The sequence below is a fragment of the Sturnira hondurensis genome, unplaced genomic scaffold, assembly GCF_014824575.4.
Source record: "Sturnira hondurensis isolate 20B ecotype Veracruz unplaced genomic scaffold, ASM1482457v3 Scaffold0006505, whole genome shotgun sequence".
Lineage (NCBI taxonomy): Eukaryota > Metazoa > Chordata > Mammalia > Chiroptera > Phyllostomidae > Sturnira > Sturnira hondurensis.
In genome coordinates this window covers 7,058,413-7,077,651 of record NW_028079136.1, presented here as the reverse complement: position 1 = coordinate 7,077,651, position 19,239 = coordinate 7,058,413, and the positions used below count along the sequence as shown (strand labels likewise).

At 40.8% G+C, this 19,239-nt stretch overlaps 1 protein-coding gene across 2 annotated transcripts in view; it reads left to right on the top strand.

Annotated features, from left to right (window-relative positions):
- SWAP70 (switching B cell complex subunit SWAP70) overlaps window positions 1-19,239 on the top strand; it is a 74,191-nt gene that overhangs the window by 16,867 nt on the left and 38,085 nt on the right. For both annotated transcript variants that reach the window (XM_037050088.1, XM_037050087.1), the window contains exon 2: window positions 8,588-8,728. In XM_037050088.1, coding sequence (XP_036905983.1) covers window positions 8,588-8,728 — 141 coding nt within the window. The remainder of the gene's footprint in view (window positions 1-8,587; window positions 8,729-19,239) is intronic.

The window sequence follows — 19,239 nt, the reverse complement described above, 5'->3', positions numbered from 1 at the left end:
GTCTAGTCTTCTTCCATCACCATGTATTTGACTCCTTTACCCTCTTCCTCCTCTCCTTACCCCACCTTCCCTTCGGGTGATCATCATTCTGTTGTCTGTGTCTATGAATTTGTTTGTTTCTTTTGTTCATTTGTTGCTTCTTATTTTATGTGCCAAGTATGAGTGAAATCGTACGGTTCTTGTCTTTTTCCATCTGACTTAGTTCATCTTGCATGGTACTGTCCAGATCCATCCATGTTTTGCAAATGGCAATATTTCATCTTTTCATGGCTGAGTAGTATTCCATTGTATACATACATGTACCACATCTTCCTTATCTAGTTATTGGTGGATGGACACTTAGGTTCCTTCCATGTCTTGGCTAATGTGAATAATGCTATAGTGAATATAGGGGTACATATATCTTTACAAATAACTGTTTTCAAATTTTGGGGTAAATACCTGGAAGAGAGATTGCTGGGTTATATTGGCCTTATTTTTAGGACCCTCCATACTATTTTCCATAGTGGCTGTGCCAGTTTACATTCTCACCTCCAGTGTCCGAAGGTCCCCTCTTCTTCATGTCCTCTCCAGTACTGGGTATTTCTTGTCTTATTGGTAATGGCCATTCTGACGGGTGTGAGGTGGTATCTCATTGTGGTTTTGATTTGTATTTCCCTTTTAAGTGGTAAAGTTGAGCATCTTTTCATATGTCTGTTGGCCACCTATATACCTTCCTTGGAAAAGTGTGTAGTCAGGTCTGCTGCCCATTTTTTAACTGGGTCGTTGTTGAGTTGAATGAGTTCTTTATATATTTTGAATATTAGCCCCTTATCAGAGGTATTGTTTGCAAGAATCTTCTCCCATTTGGTTGGTTGCCTTTTGGGGTAACCTGTCTTCTTAAGCAGTGCATTAGGGTCGCCTTTCCACGTCAGTGCACATAGATACAGATGCCATTCTGTCTGATGGTTGGAAAGTCGTTCACTGTGTTGATATATCATGCTCTATGTAACCACTTTCTTATTCACAGATATTTGAAATGTTTTGAATGCTCCTGAACATCTCCTCCTCCTGCTCCCCAGACAAAGAATGATGTGGTTCGGAACGTCAGTCGTGTTGGAGAAAGCCCGCTCCCCACTTGGTCCAGTGTTTGGGTGTTGGGAATCTTTACCCCCCTGTGTGTTCTCAGACACCAGGCAAAAAATAATAACTTTTTAAATTTCCATTATTTTGATTACTAGTGAGGTTAGTTTCTTTTGTGAATTTTCTATTCGTCTGTTGTCCATTTTTTATTAGGTGGTTCATCTTTCACTTAATAATTTCTAAGGGTAATTTGAATTTCTAAGGCACCATTAGACTTTGTTCTTGGTGCCTTTTTTAAAGGGCAATTTAAAGATTTTTATGTAGTCACCTTTGCTGATATTTTGTTTGATTGCTGAAGAGAGCTTTGGTTAATGAATTATCCAAAAGAACTTGCCGAAGGTGATTCATTTGGAATATAATTCACTGGTGTCTACTGTAGTTTCGTGGCATGCGTTCTGTGGACAGCAGATGGTTTTGAGTTAGATTTCCTGCCATAGTGGGTCCGTAAGTGTTATGTTCCCACTGAATTCTCCCTTAGCCCTGTGCTAGTCTCTGTGAAGGGTACGGAACAAAGATATTAGGCAAGGTCTCCTCCCTTCCTGAGCTGCAGTTGGATATTTGAGATAACTGCTAGCATGTGAAACGAAATTCGTTTAAATGCTGAATAGGGCAGTTTGTGAAGAATGGCCCAGTCTCAAAGGCTATGGCGAGAGGGAATGTTTCCAGCACATGGCATCGTTGTGGGACAGGCAGTCAGGGGACCTCGGTTCTCGTCCCTGCTTTGGCTCTAATCAGTGTGTGACTTAGGCCGAGTCTCAGGCCTCAGTCTTTTCATCAGTGAAATAAGGAGATAGCAGAAGTGTATTTCCTAAGATTGTTGTCATGATTAAAGTGTTATAGTTTTACTGTTTACTGAGAATTTTTGGGACTGATTCGTTTGACACTTACAGAAAGTCTTCTACATTCTGGGTAGCATGCTAGGTGTTGTGGGAATGCAAAGATGGGTAAGAGATGGGCCTTTCTTTCAGAAACTTACAGTCTTATGAGAGAGAAAAATGATGTGTGGTGGTGTAAAATAAGGAATATGGAGCACTTGGAAACCCAGAGCGTTGAGTGGTGGCGGCTTTAGAAAGGAATGGCATTTGTGTTAGGGAGGGGTGGTTGGAGCAAAGGCCTGGGGGAGGAAGGAGGGTGGTACAGGGTTTGTTTAGGGTACAGTGAGTAAACTGGTTTGGCTGAGTTTGTACAGTTGGTGCAGAGGGTAGGAAGGCGTACGGCTAGAAACGTAGAGTGGGGCTGGCTTGTGGAGTGAGTTAAATATGGAGCTCAGACACTTACTGTGTCACCAGAAAGGGACTGGGTCGAGGTGGGTCTGTCCCAGCATAGTCTGGGTCCTGTGCAGGAGAGATTTCACGGTATGAGGCAGGATTTGGGATGTATGTTTATTAAAACTGGGAACAGTGAAACAAAGGAGGGTTTAAGATAGAAGAGGCAAGATCATAGCAACAGGAGTGGGCCTAGGTGAGGCTGCTTTGGCTCTTTAGAAAGAAAGTCACAGAGGCAAAGTGGCCAGCTGGGCTGCCTGGGCTCAGGGAGCAAGTTACAGAGGCAAAGGAAGGCCTTGGAGACAGGTTCAGGGTGTTGGCCTTGGGTGAGCTGCTGCTCTCCCCTGCTCCCCTGGTTGTGGTCCTCTGGTTGCAGTCTTTAGAGATCAGGAGAAGGAGAGCAAAGATACAAACCTGAGAAAGGAAGGGGAGGAGGGCTGCGGCGTGGGACTGCCGAGGGGAGAGTGGGCACTGGGTCTTTCGTCTTCATTGGGTTTTTATCTGTTTTCTAAGGCAGGAATTTTAGGGGAGGTCTCAGTCAGAATATTTATCATCTTTCCAGGTGTGTCCTTTGCGATATCGATGCATCAAAATGAGCCTGTAGGGGGATCAGGGTCATTCTCTGGTGGTCTGTTTCACCTTCAAAGACTGTCACTGGAGAGGGACCAGGATGGGAGCCAGGCTGGTCTGCCCCCTGCGTGGTCTGGAATGTGGGAACTGTCTGCTCCTAAGTGTTCTTGGTTAGGGAAGGTAAGACCCTGTGATTTATCATCTGGCAGTAAATTGCTTGCTCAGCCTTGTTTAAGTATCTCAGTTTCCCCATTCCCCTTGCCAAAGAATTTACCTAGCTTCTTCCTTAACTGCCTCATTTGGTTTTTACTCTTGTAGGCTTTTGATGAATTTTAGACAAGAATATAATGTGATATAAACAGCACTTGAAGATTAATTTGGTGAAAGTGTCGAGGATAGCAACTCATTGTATTCCCATGGCAAATAGCATGAGTGGAGCAGGACTTTGAGATTTCCGAGACTGGATATAATAAAGATTACAGGGTGGGGCTTAAGTAGTTTACCGTTGTTCATATGGAAAATAATATAATAATTACTAAGTAGTAATACAAATTAAACTCTGTTTCATGTACTTACAACTGTGAACCTACTTTTGTCCCACTGCGTATTGAAGAGACAGCAAGCAGGACACAAGCAATGACAAGCAGGATGAGGGACATTGTTGGGAAAGGGAAAATGACTCCATGGGGTTGGGGGCAGGACTTCTGTTAAGACAATGCTCTTAAGGCAGGGCCTAGCCCTGGTAGGAAATGGGTCATTCTGGTTCATTGTTAGGAAGAGTTTTCTGGTAATTTGCCATTAGCTTGAAATTTTATAAATCAGACAAGAATTTTTATGTCTTAAAAATGACTGCCCATTATGAATTATTATTCTATAATTGTGTCTGTTCAGATAAGCTTGTTGGACTAGAGATCTCCACCCCCCTTGTTTTCAGGGTTGAATATTGCCCATTACGCACGTCCTGGGAAGGGAAACTGGGCAACCAGGGGCCCATTTCAGGGAATCTTTATAATCTCCGCATCTTTGGGAGGGAGGAGGGTTGACATTATGTGCTCATGTGCGTTAAAACACTGTTAGTTGTTCATCATTCTTGATTTCATTTTCATAATACTTGGAGCAAAATGCTGAAAAAGGGTAAATGGCAAACCAGGAACAGACCGCACAAGCAGGACTCATGCAGTCGATCAGTCACCTCTTGTCACCTCAGCAGAGGCCGCGCAGAGCCGTGGCAGGCAGCTCCGAAGGGACTGGAGAGGAGTTCCTGGCGCGGTTATGGGTCTTTTATTGTAGTAACAATAGGTTGTTCTTCACAAGGGGGATGAGAGCAAAGGTGCTTAGCCATCACGTGGGTGCTAAAAGAACGGCCTTAGGAGAGCAGGCATTTGAAGTGGGATATACTCATTTTTTTTTGAGAAACTTAAAGACACTCTGATGAGAGGGACTCGGGGGCGGTCCTTTCACAAATCAGTAATGTGTGGTCCTCTCTCCTCGCAACTGCTTTTGTCCTGATCTGCTTTCCAGCGTCCTCAACAGTTTCCCCCAAAGGTGGGTGCTGGGAGGTGGGGCTCCCAGAGAGAGAATGGTCCCAGATTTCTAGGCATATATAGTTTTTCACCACTGGATTTAACTTGTCTCCCCTAAGTAGCACCAGCATCTTGTTAGGTCCTGGAGAACTGACTGGGTGGGGCTGGGGGACCAGTCTGTCACCGCACTTTAGCAACAAGCATGCGCGGCCACAGAGTCACTTATGTATAGGCAGGACTCTCTTTCCAGAAAGAGTGGGAAGGCAGCACGGGGTGGAGTCTGGTCTAGTCTAGTTCTCGTACCACGTGCACAGCACACACAGCTCTGGTTTGGGGCACGTCTCCTAATCTCTGACTTCAGCTCTTCATCTGGAGAGTAGCAGTACTGTCTATTCTCCCCGGCGAGAGAGACCGAGACCAGCAAAGGGGGATGTGAGTTTACTCAAAAAGCGTCAACTGCTGTTTAAACTTCTGGAGCACTTACTGCTTGTGATTAGTTAGTTTATATTTGGACCCTCACAATTTTGGTTTATTTGTACGTTTTACTTTTTATGTAAGAAAAACTTGAGATGCTCCCCAGGCTTTTAAAAAACTGCTGATAGAAGTTTCAAAGATGTTTTAAAGAAATCACGCATTTTTTTTCTTTCTTAGTAACCATACCTTTTCAGTCACCTATTATTCAGTTTGTTCTTTTGTTTGGAGAAGATTTCCCTATGCTAGGCCTTACTAACAATGAAACAAGATGAATTTCTGATCTAAATTACAGCTCTTTTGTTGAATTCATGAAATGAATTTGTGTTGGCAGTTAAGGATTGGGCTTTAAAAAATTTTTAGAAACAAGCCCAGCTCCTCCTTTTGCAGTGAGTGTGCTGAGACTAAGTGATTAAGTAGCAAAATATTAAAATATTTAAAGAGGGAAAATGGCGAACCACTGAATGGGAACAGGACCACAGGAGCAGGCCCAGTGTTGAGGTTTCCTCACCTACTCCTCACCTACGGTCCTTGTTTCTATAACATGCTGCCTCCCTCATAGTTTGCTTAACTAAATACGGGTGTTTAAGAAAATTATCACTGAATTCAGCAGTTCCTGTATTTAACAAAAGCACTGTTTAATTGTCTGAAGGCTGAAGTGTAAAGTTCAAATCTGAATCTTTTTCAGTGGGATCACTGAACTACACACCCAAAACTGAATGTTCCTAATGACTGCAGGGTGTTGAACCAGCGATTATAGAACCTGAATTCTAGTCTTAGTTCTGCTAAGTAACCTTAGTCAAGAAAAACAAATTTAATCTCTTTGGATCTAATGTCTTTGAGCCAGTACTTACCAGCTAGACAATGCCCAGAATGACAACGTGGGGGTCCAAGGCCCCTGCCAGGACTTGAGCTTGGAGGATCTCTGAAACCGAAAAGCAGAGGGAGGGGTGGGTATGCAAGAGAGTTGTGTCTCCTTTTTGTATCCTGAGGATTTTGCATTAATCAACTGCTTATCCATCTTTTTCCTCTATCCGGAAAGCCTTCTAATTTTCTCCAAAACCCTTTTGCTATCCATATTTTAAGGCCCAGGTTGCTTTCCACTTCGGATATGAAGTCACTGTACCACACACAACTTCTTTCTGAACTCATTTATTGTCCTTGTATCTCATTCATCTGTTAGTCATTGTACATTGCTCTGGAATGTGACTTCCTTTTATATGTAATCCCTAGGGAGTTGGTTAATGTAGAAGAAAAAGTATAGAGTTGCAAGGTAAATAGATGTAGCTGTGTGTTCTTAGCTGGCCACTTTATATATTTAATTTTTATAAATATAAAAATTAAAAAATTAAAAATTTAATAATTTTTTTCTTTTTTAAAAAAAAATACCTGTATGGTTTTTTTAAAAGATTTTATTTATTTATTTATTTATTTATCTTTAGAGGGGAAGGAGAGAGGGAGAGAAATATCAATGTATGGTTGCCTTTTGTGCATCCCCTGTTGGGAGTTGGCCTGCAGGGAACTGGACTATAACCCAGGCATGTGCCCTGACTGGGAATCGAACCGCGATCCTCTGGTTCGCAGGCCTGTGCTCAATCCACTGAGCTACACCAGCCAGGGCTTAATTTTTAATTTTTATTTTTTAAACTGCATTTCATTGTTTTTGCTATTATGGTTGTCCCATATTTAATTTTTTAAGTACATTTTTGAATAGGTAATTTTTTTCAATACAATTAAAAGGGGAGGTACAGTGAAAAGTCATCTTCCCGTGGTCTAACATCAAACTAGTCTTCCCCTCACTGTTATTATTTTTTTATATATCCTCCTGGAGTTTCTTATTTTTTTCCATTTTTTTGGAAAAAAATTCTTCCATTCTTCCATTTTATTTTACATAAAAGATGACACACTAATGCAGTCTTAGGTAGGTTGCTTTTTCACCTAATTTATATTGGAAATATTTTCATGTCACTACAGAGTGATCTTCCTCATTGTTCTTAATATTTTGTGGATGGATCATAATTTAATCAGTGGTTGCAAATTTTCAGTTGGGTAAAGTCCCAAATGATTTTAAAATGTGAATGACCTTTGAGCCTTATCTAAGAAATATGCTCTTTATTTATCTAAAAGTCATTGTGTAGTACTTCATAATTTGTAAGCACTTTACATTCTTAAAGGTAATTCTCATAAAACTTCTTTGGGGGTAGCTAATTACTCTATAGGTTTTATAAGTAAATAGAGAAAGGACATATCTATTCAGTCATTGCTGACTATGGTGTAAGATTCTTTAGTAAAAGTCTCTCGGTGCTCTTTTCACGTGCTCTGCTGCTGGCAAATAGAGGGGTTTTTTTTGAGAAACACAGCCTGCTTTGTAGGGGCTGATAAAGGTCTTCATTACTTCATTTATAACCATTTGTGAATTTACTTCCTTTACTTTACTTCCTTAAAACCAGTAGAGCGTGTAGAAAAGGACCTGCACAGAAATGAAGCTTTGAGAAACAAAACAAATGTAGAAAGAAGATATGCAAATATTCTTTTTATAGATTCAATTTTTTAATCTTAAAAATTTCTAACTGAAATATATGCATGCAGAAAAAAGTGACTTCATCGAATTAGAAGTCTTTGTTGAGATGAATCTGGCCCTTTAAGTGACTAAAATGGGCAGGGCTCAGAAAAATAGGAAATACTTTAACCTGGAATTTAACATTTAATAAGAATCTCCGTTAAAGGAAGTGCACCCTTAGCTATGTAATTTGACTTGTTAAGAATGTACAAATGACCAAAAAAAAAAAAACCCCACACAAATGAAAAAGAAAAGGATGTACAAATGAAATGGAGGGAATTTAAGTTTTATTTTAAAACTTGTATGTGACGTGAAACGAGATTAGTACTGAAATAGCCCAAACTGCTAATTCAACCACTTGATTGTTAAAGTGTTACCCAGGTGGTCACCACGACCAGCCCCTCTTTGTAGATGGAATGCTAATTTTCTACGAAGTATTTCAACCATTTACTAACCCCTGAGATATTTTTACTATTGATCTTTCCCGTAGTTATAAAATGGGCCCTTGATGTCTTTCTCTATTTACATGTACACTTTTGTATAGTAATGCTGAAAACAGCTTAACATCATAGATTGTTTTAGAGATTACCAATTAGAATTTGTTGTATTTGTATATTAACTTGGCCCTTTCTAGTGCACACATGAGAAAACTGCAGCCCGGAGAGTTTGTGATTGGCCAGGACAGCCGCCTGGTCCAGAACTAGGTTCTTTCTCTTACAGCTGTGATTGGCCGACACTGGACTAGTTGGGGAGAAGTTTAATTTTGAACATATTCTCTTGTTCTTTCTCTCCTTTTTCTTTCTATTATGGGACAGTTAATAAAAGACCACAAGCTTGCGTGGAGCCTGGCTCACTGTGGGCATGTGAGAGAGACTTTTTGAAGTGAACCCAAACTGGGGAGGGAGGAGACACTCACGGGTAACATGTTGGGAGCTGGCAGCTGAGCAGTCCCCATATTTGCTACTTTATTCTCTGTCTTTCTCGCCCCAGAGCAGGGAGCAGCCTGCTGTGTTCATACAGCGGAGGTGCCATGTGCTGGTTACTGGAGGCCTTTAAACGACTTTTTTCCCTCTTAGGTCCTTTCCCATAACCTGTGCACAGTGCTGAAGGTTCCACACGACCCTGTTGCCCTTGAGGAGCACTTCAGGGATGACGACGAGGGGCCAGTCTCCAATCAGGGCTACATGCCGTATTTAAACAAGTTCATTTTGGAAAAGGTATGATTTTGTCTAACAGCTTCTTGTTTACAGTGTTGTTTTATTTGCCTATATCAAGTGGGCATAAAAAAAGAATGAAATCTTAACATTTGCAGCAGCATGGGTGGACCTAGAGGGTATTATTATGCTTAGTGAAGTAAGTCAGACAGGGAAAGACAAATACCGCATGATTTTGTTTTTATGTGGGATCTAAAGAATAAAATAAACAAATGAACAGAAACAGACTCATAGATACAGAAAGAACCACGGTTGCCAGAGGTATGGGGTTGGGGCACTGGGAGAAAGAGGTGAAGGGACCAACAGCACAGATTGGTAGCTACAACATCGTCACAGGGATGTAAGGAAAGTATAGGAAACATAGCGAAAAATAAAGCAATAACTCTGTATGGTGTCAGATGGATACTAGAGATATTGAGGGGAATACTATGTAAAGTACATGATCGTCTAACCACTAAAACAAAAACCCAAACCAAGCCTGTGAATATACTAAGAACTACTGTATTGTATACTTTCAGAAGTGACTCTTATGGTGCGTGAATTATATCTCAACAAATTTTTAATAAAAAATGAGGTATGAGCTCTCAAAGCTGGATAAGTTGCTGTGTTTTCTGGAGCTTTTGGGGGCTGCTGTTCTGTTCATTGATCAGGTAGCTCCTCAGTGCTCTGTAGTTGTAGTATATGTAAATATCTCTCATATTCAGCAGATATTTGATGACCCAAGTGCATGTGTTTAATCTTAAAAAGTAAAGATAATAAATGTCTATTATTAAATATAGAGCATGTTGGGAAAGTCTGAGAAATCTAGAAATTGCTTGTTTTTCAGTGCTAGAATTTGTGTGGTCTGGGCCAGTGGGTAGAGAAACATGGTTTAATATTTTGAAGTGATGGACCCAAATCCTGCATTTTGTTCTCCTTGGTGTAACTTTCTTTAAGCATCTTGAATTTTATGTTTTAAAGTGTTCTTTATTTTAGCATTTGGGTATTTTAAAGCTTTGTAACCAGGGGAGAAAATATAGCAGTGTTTTAAAAGTTCAAAATTAGCCACTAAATTTGGAGAACAACTTATTCACCGAGTGGGGAGGATGTGCTGAAACAGCGAGCCCTTGTTTACTGTTCCTTACCACCTGGAGTGGAATCGTGCCAGTCCTTCAAGCCAAATAAAGCTGCCAGGGTTTCCATGGTGTGGGCTTAAATTGAGCAAAGATTAGTGCTTTGTTTTGAAACTTACTTAAAAAAATGCCAATAGTGACTGAACCATGTTAACATAAAATTTAGAGATTGTCACCAGTTATGCAAAGGAAATATGTAATAATGATTAAATATCTGCAAGATGTGCTTTCATGTATAAACTGTCTCATTTGATCTCGTGCTAATCCCGTGCCACATAGTTGGAATTCATATCCCCATTTACCTCAAGAGGAAGCAGAGCATGAGGTTGCTTAGCTAATAAGAGGTAGGTAGATTGTGAATCTAAGCCATTGAACTTCTAGACCAATGTTCTTTTTTTTTAAAGATTTTATTTACTTATTCTTAGAGAGACAGGAAGGGAGGGAGAAAGAGAAGGAGAGAAACATCAATGTGCGAGAGATACATTGATCCGTTGCCTCTCACATGCCCCCAGTGAGGACTCGGCCTGCAACCCAGGCATGTGTCCTGACCATGAATTGAACCAGTGACCTTTTGGGTTGCAGGCCGGCACTCAAGCCACAGAGCCTCACCAGCCAGGGCTACATCTTTTTTTTTTCTTTTCTGTCAGATTGGCTAAAAATTAATATTTTGGGGGTGTGGTATGTGTGCCATGAGATGAGAAGGTTGAAAATCATTGGTCTGAGAGAAGCAACTGTTTGGGAAAACATATTTGCCAATGATACTTCAGACAAAGGTTTAATCTCCAAAATATACAAAGAACTCACACGATTCCACTCAAAGAAGATGAGCAACCCAATTAAAAAATGGGCAAAGGACTTGAACAGACATTTCTCCAAGGAGGACATACAGAGGATCCAGAGACACATGAAAAGATGCTCGATATCGCTAGCTATCAGAGAGATGCAAATTAAAACCACAATGAGATACCACCTTACACCAGTCAGAATGGCTATCATAAACAAAGAAACAAACAACAAGTGCTGGAGAGGTTGTGGGGAAAAGGGGACCCTAGTTCACTGTTGGTGGGATTGCAGACTGGTACAATCACTATGGAAAACAGTATGGAACTTTCTAAGAAAACTAAAAATGAACGTGCCTTTTGACCCAGTAATTCCACTATTAGAAGTATATCCTAAGAACCCTGAAACACCAATCCCAAAGAACCTATGCACCCCGATGTTCATAGCGGCACAATTCACGATAGCCAAGAGTTGGAGGCAACCTAGATGCCCATCAGTAAATGACTGGATCAAAAACTATGGTACATTTACACAATGGAATTCTGTGCAGCAGAAAGGAAGAAGGAGCTGCTACCTTTTGCAACATCATGGATGGAACTGGAGAGCATTATGTTGAGCGAAATAAGCCAGGCGGTGAAAGACAAATACCAAATGATATCACCGTTAACAGGAATCTAAACAACAAAACAAACAAGCAAACAAAATATGACCAATGACACTCAAATACGGAACAGGCTGACAGGGTCCAGAGGGGAGAGAATCATAGGGGAAAAGGGGAGGGACTCACATGAATAAGCAGAAAGGACACATGGACAATAATTAAGGTGGGGGGAGAAAATGGGAGGGAGGTGGGGAGCACTGGTGGGGGTAGGGCAGGGAATATAAAACAGAAAACTATACTTGAATAAGAATTAAATAAAAAAAGAAAAAGAAAATCATTGGTCTGGGCTTTATGATTAAAATCAATACTCTGTTGGCAAGGTGCTAAATGCTAATTGGGGAACCTGCTACTTTCTAACACTTTTTTTGTCTCTTTGGAAACATATGTACATGCCAAAGATAAACACACAGAGAAATATTTTAGTTCAATGGAATTAATGCCCCTTCTCTAGAGGCTAGCAGCCTCTACATTGTTTTCCTAGGCTGACATTTGTACTTTTTTACCAGAAGCCTCAGTTCATATGTCAGTTGTAGTTCTTCCATAAAATGAGGTTTCAGTTTTCTGTTAGTTGAATGAATATGCCTTCAGCACCGAAAACGTCTTCAATTATGTGCCTAACAACTGTCATATAATATGAGGTAGTACGGCTCTTAAATACTCCAAACCATGCTTTTGTACGGTTCTTTCTTTTTTTAAAAATTAATTTACCATTGTATTATCTTTTTTTTTAAATCCTCACCCAAGGACAGCTTTTCATTGCTTTTTAGAGAGAGAGGAAGGGAGAGGGAGAGGGAAACATCAATGAGAGAAAAGTACCCATTGATTGCCTCCTGTACTTTCTCGGACTGGGGATGCATGCGCCCAAACTGCGGACTGAAGCCCCACCTGGGTGTGTGCCCTGCCCGGTAATCCAACATGCAGCCTTTTGGTTACAGGACAGTGCTCCACTGAGTCACACCGGCCAGGGCTGCCTGGTTCTTTCTTGCTGTCCTTTATGTTATTTTTTTTCTTCCATTGTTGCTTAAAAGTTACATTGTGTTAACTTGGCACAGTGGCCAAATGAACTCTAAATTTTCATCATTTTTACGAAGTTGTGCAGGACTAAAAACTCCTGAGTGAGTAAAGAGGTTCTGTGCTGAGTACTGTGGATGACTTAATGCTGTTGGACATGTTGGCCAGCAATATAAATCTAAAAGTGATGCCATTTCAAGAAATAACTTAGAAAAACAGACAGCTTTATTGAAACATAATTCATACACCATACAATTTAAGTTTTTAAAGTGTACAATTAGTGGTTTTTAATATGGTCACTTTTTTGTGAAACCATCACCACCACAATCAATTTTGAAATATTTTCATCACCCTCCCTCAACAAACCATACCCATCAGCACTCACTTGTCGTCCCCACAGCCCTAGGCAGCCACTGCTGCGTTTTCTATCTCTGGCTTTGCCTGTTCTGGACTCCTACAGCGTGAATGGAACCATAATATATGTGGCCTTTTGTGTCTGCCTTCTTTCACTTAGCATAACGTTTTCACAGTGCATCCACATTGTAGCACATAGTAATACTCCACTCCTTTTTATGGCTGAATAATATTCCATCACGGATATACTGCATTTTTATTTACACATGCATTGGTTTTGGTGGGTTTATTTGCACACTCAACAGGTGATAAACATTTGATTTGTTTCCACTTCTTGGATATTATGAGTTTGCTTCTCTATTATGAATTTGCTGCTCCATGTTCAAGTTTTTGTGTGGATATACACGTATGTTTTCAGTTCTCTTGGGTCTCTACAGGTGTGGAATTGAGTCATATGGCAACTGTATATTTAACCTTTTGAGGAATTGCCACACTTTTCCAAAGCAGCTATGCTTTTACTTTCCTACCAGGAACATGTGCGGGTTCTAATTTCTTCATATTCTTACCAACACTTGTTATTTTCTGACTTTTTGATTATAGCCATCCTTGTGGGTGGGAGGTATGGTATCTTACTGTGTTTTGATTTGTATCTCCCTGATGACTAATGAGAAATATTGTTTTTATAAAGTGGTTTTCTTTTTTTTTTTAACATTTTATTTATTTATCTTTAGAGGGGAAGGGAAGGAGAGAGGAAGGAAACATCAATGTATGGTTGCTTCTCGTGCATTCCCTGCAGGGAACTGGCCCCTGCCGGGAACTGGCCCCTGCAGGGAACTGGTCTGCAACCCAGGCATGTGCCCTGACTGGGAATCGAACCGCGATCGTCTGGTTCGCAGGCCCATGCTCAATCCACTGAGCTACACCAGCCAGGGCTAAAGTGGTTTTCTTATTGTAAAGTGGTTTTCTATATTGTAAAAACGGCTCTGGTAGTAAATTTCACTAAAAGGAGCTTTACTTATTACCCATCACCTTACCATCTAGAGGCAGCCACTGTTAAAATGTTACATTTGCTTTGAGTCTCTTTTTTAAAATACATTTCTGTGTATTTTTCAAGCTGGGATCATATTGAACACTTAACATTAATATTTACTTTTCTGTGCCATTAAAATCTTTTTGAGAACATTAGTATAAAGATAAAAAGGCTAATGTTTATTTAGTCTATTGTGTACCAGGCACAATGCTAAATGTTTTAAATGAGTGTTTCTAGTTGGGATGAAAATTCTAGTTTAGGGAACATGTGAATTTAGTTTTGTAAATACTTTTAGCACTTTGAGTCAGAATTGAGGTCCGTAAATTGCTATCTTACTCATGTGCATTGGGCTTTGGTGAAAAGTAAATATATATTAAAAATAAGAACAACTCTATATGTTTCTTTCTATGAAATTATCTTCCATTTTGGACACCTTGAAATCAGTGACAGCTGTTACTAGTTTTCCAAACGATGTGAAACTATCAATTTAATGTGTATGGTGTGAACTGGGATTTGGGAGCAGTTCGTAATCTTAGATGGAGGGTGGAATCGTAGATTTCCAGACCCTTTATGGTTGGACTGGACTTAGAGATCATGTCAGTTAAAGTCCAGCATCTGTGTTGAGGCACGCAGGGCTGTGTTCTGTTGGGCCGTCACCAAGTTCTCCCCCTCCACTTTCTCCGCTCCCCTACTTGTTCACCTCAGGGCAGCCCTGTGGGCCTTCTCTCTCTTCCTCAAATTGTGAAGACCCTTCCTGCTGCAGAGCCTTCAAGATGCGCTGCTTCCTCTGCTTGTAAGACTTCCTCCACCCATGACATGCGGCTCATTCCTGTTCATCCTTTTAGGTCCTACTTGCTCGTCACTTCCTCAGGGAGGTTTCTGTAGGTAGCACCACACCCTTCCGAGAGCTCACCAGCTCTGCTCTGATGTGTTCTCAAGCACGCTCCGCTTTTCCCTCACAGGCCGCACTACAGTTTTTATCATGCAGGTGGTTGCGTTATTGCTGTGCTGTTCGATATCTGATCCCCCCTTGGGGTGTGAGTTCTGTGATAACAAGGACTGGTNCAAACGATGCGAAACTATCAATTTAATGTGTATGGTGTGAACTGGGATTTGGGAGCAGTTCGTAATCTTAGATGGAGTGTGGAATCGTAGATTTCCAGACCCTTTATGGTTGGACTGGACTTAGAGATCATGTCAGTTAAAGTCCAGCATCTGTGTTGAGGCACGCGGGGCTGTGTTCTGTTGGGCCGTCACCAAGTTCTCCCCCTCCACTTTCTCCGCTCCCCTACTTGTTCACCTCAGGGCAGCCCTGTGGGCCTTCTCTCTCTTCCTCAAATTGTGAAGACCCTTCCTGCTGCAGAGCCTTCAAGATGCGCTGCTTCCTCTGCTTGTAAGACTTCCTCCACCCATGACATGCGGCTCATTCCTGTTCATCCTTTTAGGTCCTACTTGCTCGTCACTTCCTCAGGGAGGTTTCTGTAGGTAGCACCACACCCTTCCGAGAGCTCACCAGCTCTGCTCTGATGTGTTCTCAAGCACGCTCCGCTTTTCCCTCACAGGCCGCACTACAGTTTTTATCATGCAGGTGGTTGCGTTATTGCTGTGCTGTTCGATATCTGATCCCCCCTTGGGGTGTGAGTTCTGTGATAACAAGGACTGGTTCACTGGTGTCCAACTCTGTTGATCGTTTTCTCTGTGTACAGAAGTTTGTAAGTTTGATGTAGTTGTGTCTGTTTTCGTTCCTGTTGCCTGTGCTTTTAGTGTCATAGCCGAGAAATCATGGTCCATTCCAATATCACGGAGCTTTTCCCTTAGGTTTTCTTTGAGGAGTTTTATGATTTCAGGTCATTTAGATCTTTGCTCCATTTTGAAATAGTTTTTGTATGTGATATAAGGTAAGGGTCCACCTCTGTTACATTTGGATATTGTTTTTCCCCAACACCATTTGTCGAAGAGACCGTCCTTTCCTCCCTGAGCAGTTGTTTTGGCATCCTTGTTAAAGGTCGTTTGACCATATACGTGGGGGCTTATTTCTGGGCCTCTTTTCTGTTTTAGTGGTCTGTCTGTCTTTATGTCAGTAGTATACTGTTTTGATTACTGTGGCTGTGTAATATGTTTTGAAATTAGGAAGTATAAGGCCTCTAACTGTTCTTCTCAAGATCGTTTTGGTTATTCATGGTCCTTTGAGATTCCATGTGAATTGTGGGATAACATTTCCTGTTTCTGCAAAAAATGCCATTGGGATTTTGATAAGGATTGCACTGAATCTCTAAATTTCTTTGAACAGTAAGAACATTTTAACAATATTGTCTTCCAATCCGTGAGTGTGGGATGTCTTCCCATTTCCATTTATTTGTCATCTTTAATTTCTTTCAGTAATGTTTTATAGTTTTCAATGCACAAATCTTTTGCCTCCTTGGTTAAGTGTATTCCTAAGTATTTTATTCCTTTCGATGCTTTGTAAATGGGATTGTTTCCTTTTTTTTTAGATTGTTCATTTTTAATGTATAGAAATACAGCTAATTTTTGAGTGTTGATTTTGTATCCTGAAATTTTTTGCCCAATTTGTTTGTTAGTTCTAACAGTTCTTTTTGTAGACTTTTTAGTGTTTTCTATATATAAGAAAGAGCATGTCATCTGCAATCAGAGATAATTTTACTTTTTCCTCTCCAATTTGCCTGCCACTTATTTATTTATTTATGTAGCCTAATTGGCTTGGCTAGGACTTTCGGTACTTACAGGAAGTGGTGAGAGTGGGCATCTTTGCCTTGTTCCTGATCTTAGAGGAAGAGCCTGCAGCTTCTCACTGTTGACTCTGTTAGCTGTGGGCTTGTCAGATATGTCTGGCTTTTGTACTTTTTAAAGAGGTGTAAATGCTATTATTTAATATTCTTTTACCTTTGAGCGTGATTAAAATGAAGGGTAGAGGATTAGATTTTAGAGACGGAATGAACCGAACAGACAATTTAAAAATAAATAAGATACAGTGAACCGATATAAAAAAGCCACAGTTTATTTTTTAGGAAAACTAATTTATGGTGAATTTGCCTGGTTTCTGAACCCACTCCTTAATCTCTGCAGCATTACACACTTCGTTAAATCTTTTAAACTGTTTCCTCGCTCACTTCTCCTGTCTTTGTGCTTCTCCCAGCACTTTGGCTGCCTTTTCAAGTTATCAAAATTCCGCTTCCTCCTCTTGCTGTGCGGATGTGCGTGTCTCCCGAGGTTCTGTTTCTGCTTGTGTCTCTTTCTCACTGTGTGTTTTCTCAGTGATCTCATGAAGCATCGTGGTTTCAGGTCATCCTTGGCATGCAGTTGGTTCACAAATGTGCCTCTCGGGCTCCAGTTTCCCTTCCTTTGATTGTTCTTGGATACCTTCACCTAAATGTCTTACCAGGACTTCAAACTTGAAAACTTTATTTTTCCTTCTCCCTTGTTTTTGTCTGCTTCATCCTGCGACTGTTCCCCAAATGTGGCTGGTGTGCTGCTCCTCCCTTGGTTTGGCTCATGCATTTCCTTTCCTGTCTTTTGGGATATGTTACCTTGCACTCTTCAATATACTTTAAGGTTCACCTCAAATACCACCTTTAGTGCAAAGCAGTCATCTGGGCTGCTGATTACCTGTGTATTCTCTGCTCCAAAATCCTTCAATTGGGGGTTTCCTATGGACTGTTTAAAAAAGTTGTAAAGCTCTTTGTGATTTGCTTTCTATGTTTGCTTTTCCAGCCGTAAATCTAGCACCACCCACCCCGCCAAGAACCCAAACAGAATGTCTTGTTTCTCAGAGCACGGTTATGTGCTTTCGTGGGCCTGTTATTTCCTGTCGGCATATCATTCATTTAATGTTTTTTGAGGGTGCGGGTGGATAGGGTTGATGACAGTGGCCTTTGAAACTATTCCTATAGAAATGTCTTTCGTCGTATACTGATAGGCGTCTTCCATGTACCGAGTTCCACAAGCAGTTTGGCATAGTGAGAACAGACAGCGTTTGAACTTTGATTTAGACTCTGGTTTTGATATTTACTGGCCATGTGAACTTGGTAAGAGTACTCATTTTTTCTGAACCTCTATTTCCTGGTTAGTAAAATAGGGAGGCTGTTTAACCTTATAGGGCTAATATGAGGTTTAAGTGAGAAACTGCATAAACTGTCAAACATATACCAAGTCCTCAATAAGTAGTGGTTAAAAAATAAAAGGAAGATGAGACACAGCAGTTGAAGCTACTGCTTTCCCTTCATGGGGTCAATTGTGTATGAGGCAGGCATCGGGAGTGGTGCCAGACTGAGAAGGTGCTGAAGGCTGAGCTCAGAGGGTATCTTTCTACTTCTGGGGAACTGGTTTACAGATCACAAATTCTAGTTTGAGATCAGGAGAAAACTTCTTTCTGCATCCAGCTACGGACGTCTTCCTTCTAGTATGCACAGCACTTTGCCTGTCTTTCTCTGAAAAGAAATGCTTTGCCTCTTCCGGTACATCTTCCATATCGTCCCAGAGTATGGCTTTTAAAATGCATGCTGTTAGTTGCTCCCTTCTGTTCTTTCAATAATGAATTATAAGGCTCTTCATGATCTGGCCTTCATCTTCCCCCTAGCCTCACTTTATTTTTTTTTAAATTTTTATTTATTTGCTTTTTAATTATATTTTATTGATTATGATATTATATTTGCCCCAGTCTTTTCCTCCCCCCCACAGAACCCCCCTTCCTTTCAGCAGTTGCCCCCTTAGCTCATGTCCATGGGTCATATATAAGTTCTTTGGCTTCTCCATTTCCCATACTATTTTGTACCTACCATTTATGCTACTTATTCCCTGTGCCTTTTTCCCTATCCTCCCCCTTCCCCCACCCAGCTGATAACCCTGTAAATAATCTCCAGATCTGTGATTCTGTTCCTGTTCTGGTTGTTTGCTTAGTTTGTTTTTTCAGATTCAGTTGTTGATAGTTGTGAATTTGTTGCCATTTTAATGTTTATCGTTTTGATCTTGTTCTTTTTCTTAAATACGTCCCTTTAGCATTTCATGTGGTAATGGCTTGGTGATGATGAACTCCTCTAACTTGGCCTTGTCTGGGGAGCACCTTATCTGCCCCTCCATTCTAAATGATAGCTTTGCTGGATAGAGTCATCTTGGATGTTGGTCCTTGTCTTTCATGACTTGGAATACTTCTTTCCAGCCCCTTCTTGCCTGCTAGGTGTTTCTTTTGAGAAATCAGCGGACAGTCTTATGGGAACTCCTTTGTAGGTAACTGTCTCCTTTTCTCTTGCTGCTTTTAAGATTCTCTCTTTATCTTTAACTTTTGGCATTTTAACTATGGTGTGTCTTGGTGTGGTCCTGTTTGGGTCCAATTTGTTTGGGACTCTCTGTGCTTCCCAGACTTGTTATGTCTATTTCCTTTGCCAAATTAAGAAAGTTTTCGGGACTTCCGCCAAGATGGAGGCATAGGTGGAAACACTGTGCCTTCTCCCACAACCAAGTTTGAATACAACAAAGGTTTGGAGAAACAAAGACACAACCAAAGGACAGAAAATTGAATTATACGGAAGTCCGACAACATCTAACCGTTCAA